The sequence below is a fragment of the Spea bombifrons genome, chromosome 10 (assembly GCF_027358695.1).
Source record: "Spea bombifrons isolate aSpeBom1 chromosome 10, aSpeBom1.2.pri, whole genome shotgun sequence".
Taxonomy (NCBI): Eukaryota; Metazoa; Chordata; class Amphibia; order Anura; family Pelobatidae; genus Spea; species Spea bombifrons.
The window spans coordinates 2,833,578-2,839,577 of NC_071096.1; the positions used below are offsets into that span (position 1 = coordinate 2,833,578).

General features: G+C 36.7%; 1 protein-coding gene across 1 annotated transcript in view; it reads left to right on the forward strand.

The window, feature by feature from the left end:
* Positions 1–4,873, forward strand: part of OTOG (otogelin) — a 69,383-nt gene extending 64,510 nt beyond the window's left edge. The window contains exons 55-56 of the mRNA XM_053449225.1: positions 925–1,004; positions 4,498–4,873. Coding sequence (XP_053305200.1) covers positions 925–1,004; positions 4,498–4,698 — 281 coding nt within the window. The 3' untranslated portion in view covers positions 4,699–4,873. The remainder of the gene's footprint in view (positions 1–924; positions 1,005–4,497) is intronic.
* Positions 4,874–6,000: the final 1,127 nt, after the last annotated feature.

Consider the following 6,000-nt stretch of genomic DNA (forward strand, 5'->3'; position numbering starts at 1 on the left):
ATAAAATTGATATGCCATTATTTTTATTTCCAACTACAGCCATTAAACGAGATCCATATTTCATGATAAAGGTTCTTTCGTTGTATGTGCCTCTACTCAAGGAGGTCCGGAGTTAGCTCAGAGTTTAAGGGGTTAAAACATGAAGATTTAGCCTCTCATATCTTTTGTTCTTCTGCATCATTTCACTTCTACACGTTGTTTCCGCTATATTTAACTACTAAAATAAATGGGAATGGAGCTATCTCTGTTAACAAAATGCCTAGTAAGGATTCCAAGTGTTTTTCTTCATAAATAACAAACGATATCACGTTTTTCACAGGTTCTCAGAAATCTGTGCTCCCATTTGCTGTTAGCAAAGTAATTCCTACAATTAGCTATAACTGCGAGCAAGGTACATATCATCCAGACAGGAAAAGGTTAAATTTGAAGGATATTGTTTTTTGCAACAACAAAAAAATGTTTTTAGCAATTCTAATACAAATTATCAAAAACATTACCAGGAACGTTCCATGGTTTCCACGGTAACCGCTCCACAATCACTCTTTATTATATTTCCCATTGTATCACTGTGTTTATCAATGTTTCTGTTTTACTGTAGACAGAAATATCCCTGCTTGACTACAGGTATAACTGTACAATCGCAGATAAATCATTAGATACAAAGTGGCAAATTTTGTATTATCATAAAAATTACACTGGAATACATGAGACGGAAAAATTATTTATTACAAACTTTTTCAACAGCTAACTCTATTTTGCTCTATTTCTTAAACAATTGTTTTCACGGTTTAAGCAACTTGGTCATCACATTGGCGTTTTTTTCCAAAAAGTTTCCACAATCCTATTTCAGTTTTGTTATCCTCAGAGTCACAACAATCAAACAGTCCCTCTTCATCAATTACAAACCTTGCTATCTTTTTTTAGGCAAAGAAGATGGAAAGTTCTGTAAGAGAGTGACGGTTCGTATGACCATCCGGAAAAACGACTGCAGAAGTAATACGCCGGTAAGGCGCTGAGTAAAAAGGTGTTACCACTGGCCAAAGATAGTGGGATCGTTTCCAAAGTGGCAGGAATGTTAGAATTTGTCTGTCCATTTTTTTTGTCATCATTAAATATTAAGAAGAGGCACTAGACAAGGTCGTCCATTAGTCACAATGCAGTTTTTGGGTCATAAGCTTCTAATATGTTACTTAACAAGATATTATAGCTGCAAAATATAAAAATGAAATGTCAGCTTCCAACATTTAGGGAATTTAGATAAAAATTTAATTTACAAACAAACACAATATAGGGGCCAATACATAAAAAGCTGAATAATAATGCAAAATAATTCCTACAATGACAGATAATCAAAAAACTTTTAGGAAACCTAATAGTGACCAACATTCAGCGTAAGATGGGGAGACTTTGAATGTAAGATGTCTCATTTTGAGATGTAAAATAATTTCCTTACATCTAAATGGTTGACCTCTAAGGTCTTATGTGACTCTATAACTTTTCCTATTTCCGTTGGTCAGTGGCGTCGCTACAGGGGGGCAAGGGGGGGCAATTGCCCCCCCTAGGATATTCCTTGCCCCCCCTGTTGCCCCCCCGCCGAAATTGGAGCCACCCAGGATAGTCTCCTTGACTGCTAACAACGGCATGGTGCCGTCGCTAGCAGTCACAGTCGGGTGCTAACGACGGCACCATGCCGTCACTAGCACTATCTTACCTTGATGGAGGTCTGTGGACCTCCATCACCACCTACCCCGGCGATCTGCCCCTCACACTGAAGGGCATCACCGGGGCCACCCGATCCGGCCGGTGACGGCACGCGCAATGACGCGATGACGTCACCGCGCAACTTTATTAATAACTGACAATTGTCAGTTAAAGCGGTATGGGGGCATGCTGCTTAGATGCCTGTATCTCAGGCATCTAAGCAGCTACAGACCTCCAACATATACCGTTGGAAAGGTAATTATCTCACCTTTCCAACGGTATTTAGCTTGTAAAAGAATTTAAAAAAATTACGTTAACAAATGTAAAAAAATGATTTTAACATAAAGTAGTTAAACTTTAAAAAAAATAAAAAAGTTTAAGTATTCTAGCTAAATGATCACTGTGATAGGCAATGTTACCACAGCGATCATGTAGCTATAAAAAGTCACATTCCCTTTTTAAAAATGGCCGATACTAATTTTTAATCCCATGACCCCTTTTGATCATGGGGTTAAATTTAGCCAACGGTAGAGGGAGGCAATTTTTGAAATCCTGATGAACTGCAAATATTATTAAAATCAGCCATTTAGCCTGTGCGGTACGTGAGTAACCATCTCATACCTGGAGCGCCATTTTTACTGCAAAACTTATTTTTGCTGTAAAAGTGATTTTTTTTCTCCCTTTACCATCATTTCTTTGGGATTGTAAGGGGAAAGAATGGTGTGTGTGCTTATGTGAGTGAATCTATGGAAAGTATGGTGTGTGCTTCTGCGAGTGAATGGAGATATGAAAGGCGTGTGAATGATCAGTAATTAGGGTTGAAGCCTTGACGTGGCATTACTGCTCGTGTAGGAAGTTAAATTATGGCACAAAAAGTACACATTTGCAAGAACTACACACTTTGGCGCATCAAATGAGGGGCTGTATGTGTTTCTAGTACAAACATGGAGTGCGCTAGACACAAATGAACATGTCGCTATGGATAGAAAAAACATATTTTCTAGCCAAAGCGACATATTCCATCATTATTTGTGCACTCAACTTTTGTCCTAGAAATACATGTAACCCCTCATTTGAAGCTCCAAGGGGCGTAGTTTCTTAAAATGGATGAATTGTCTGAATGAGGGAGAGCATGAGTTAATGTGTGGATGAATTGTCTGAATGAGGGAGAGCATGAGTTAATGTGTTTGTGTGTATCATAGATGTATAATTGTGGAAGGGCAAAGATGGCACTAGCAGGATGTTTGAGCCTTGGGGACCGAGATGGCACAGGCCGGGTGTATATGGGACAAAGATGGCAAATCGTATGTGCGTTATCTGGGTGCTGGCCAGGTTCTATGTGGACAGCGTGGACGCCAGGGCTTGCTTTGGGGTGTGCAACCTGTGATCTATGCCTGTCATTTAGGGGGTTTTAAATATACCTTTAATGCCGTGTTTTTATGTGAATTCCGATTGATCTGTACCTGCAAAGCTGGGTTTTTGTGTTATTCTGTAGATCCATATCTGCTATGCTATGTTTCCATACATTATTTATGTATACCTGCAAATACAGGGTTTGTATGTCTTGTTCAGTTGATTAATACCTGCAATGCTGTTTCCATGTATTTATTTGATCTATACCTGCGATGCTACGTTTCATATATTATTATTGTATACCTGCAAATACAGGATTTGTATGTCTGATTCTGTTTATTTGATATATACCTTCAGTGCTGAGATCACAAGTGAATTTAAATTGATCTATACATGCAAAGCTGGGTTTGTGTGTTAATGTGTTGCTCTATACCTGCTATCGGCAGCAGGGTCTGATATTTATATATATATATATCGTCAGCAGGGACTAATATTAATATATATCGGCAACTGGGGCTAATATTAATATATATGGGCAGCAGGGGCTAATATTAATATATATGGGCAGCAGGGGCTAATATTAGGCCCTGAAATCATTTAGTGCAAAAGTTAAGGTATTGTGTTGTTTAAAGGATTTCAAGGATTAGTCGTACTAAATTGTGGCTTCAGGCTTCCCATGTTGAATGATCAAGTATTGTATTGTCCAATAACAAAAGTATCATTCCATAGCACATTACTTTTGGCAAGTGGTATCATTTAATGGTGGCAATTATTAATGCCCCCCCCAGTTTGACTGTGGTATCTTGTGTGCCCCCCCTATATATTGTTTCTAGAGTCGCCACTGCCGTTGGTCCACTAAAAAAGTATTATTAACTTTTTAAAACGAATTCACTAGGACCAATGTGACAATATCCATTTTTGTTTACAACGAAAGATGTGATACTTTGTATCACTAACACCCAACGTTGGACGTGTGAGAACATATGTTTTCTGCAGAAGAATTTACACGGGCGGGGGGGGCTGATGTATAAAACAGAAATCCCAAAATACAAGTTCTGACCATCATAAACTCGCGTAGGTTTGTAAAGACGGGTCTTTACGTTGATGGATCGGAGCATGTGGTCTGCGCTTCCCTTTATTTGTCTATAGTTTCACTGTGTGCGCGGCACATGGCCGAAACGCAATTTAACAAATTATTGTACAGGTTTCCTGAGAGGCTTGTAAATATTTGTTACACCTATAAAGAGGAGAAGTCTACCAAGTCAAGGTGACCAAGGTCAACGCCACTGCAGATTGCAAGGGTATAACTCCTCAGAAAATTGGAAGCAACTGCAACATAATTACTAGTGTTAGGCTACATCGAATAATTCATCTTCTAGCGAATATAATAGTTTTGGTGGGTTTTTTTTCCTCTAAGATCCGTCTTCTCTTTTTCCTTTCTAGGTAAATATTGTATCTTGTGATGGGAAATGTCCCTCCGCCAGCATCTACAACTACAATATTAATACCTACGCCCGGTTCTGCAAATGTTGCCGGGAACTTGGCCTCCAGAGGCGCGTCGTGCAATTGTATTGCAGCGGAAACTCCACGTGGGTAAACTATTCCATCCAGGAACCCACGGACTGTTCTTGCCAGTGGTCCTAAAACAGGTTCTGACTGACGGAACATTTGGACAAAGGAAAAAGTAACTTATAATAGTTCTTTGTAAGATGCCGTCTATGTGCTGTTCATATTTTCCCATGTTAATAAATAAAGACCATTTTTTTTTTGTTATTTTCTGGTAGTTTTTGCCACATCACCAAGACAACCAACAAATACTTTTTTTGGAAGCCTTATTTTTAAAATATGTGCCAATATTGGGACAGAAAAATCTAATATTTGTCTTTTTATTTGAACATATCTGATGATCCATTAGTGCTTCGCCTACATTCATGCGCTAATTAAAACTATTACTGCGACTGAATGAAAACTTTTGGTATACTGTATTATTCACATTATTACATTATTTAATGATTGGCATCTATAATACGAGATGAAACTCTGGCAATTTTATTTAAGAAAATAATTCTGTGCATAAAAAAAATCCATTATTTTCCCCAATGGTTTACAGAAAAAATAATGTTGCCTTTTTTATAACTTTTTTATAGTTTATTATATCCATTTTCAGAGTTCCAACGTCTTATTTTCATCTGTTTTAGACATATTATTAAAAAAAAAAATACCGTCCATGTAATACTATATCGAACCAACGAAATACACTTGAATTTTTACCGTATAATATTTTTGACAGTGTAGCGGGATTGTAAAATGCTAATTTTGTTAAATATAAAACATAATTTACAATCTTGATACAGTTTAAATCTTTCCAAATTATACCCTTTTCGATTGTAAATAACTTTTCACCTCCAGGCCATCCACCTGACCCCAACTTGGAGAGATCTAAGGTTATATTTTCTGTACTTTGACACCTTAAGGTTCTACATTTGGTTTTTGAATTATTTTGTTCATCAACGTAAAAAAAACTGCTGGTTATTTAAATAATTTTCGTTGTGTTTGTGAATGTCACAGTATAAAAATGTCACAGAATTTTGTATATTAAAACCGGCTACCATTTGATTTTCGTGTAAATTTAATTTTGAGGTTTATCAACAAAAAAAAAAAATCAGTTGATTTTGTTCTATTGTATATTTGACAACAATGTTGTTTTCTGATTTTAATGATTTTTTTATTAATTAAATCTGCTTTTATTTATGACGAGTATTCCATTTTTTTAAATTCCATCAAAGTTGAATTTTCTTAGTTTTTAGTCCCTAAATAAATTAGTTTTCCTTCCTTACTTAGCTCAGTATTTTTTGGAGATAAGGGTTCACCAGTCATCGGTAAAGCACAAAAAAAATCTATTTTAATTTCAATTATTTATCTTCTAGATCTAATTATTGCAGGTTT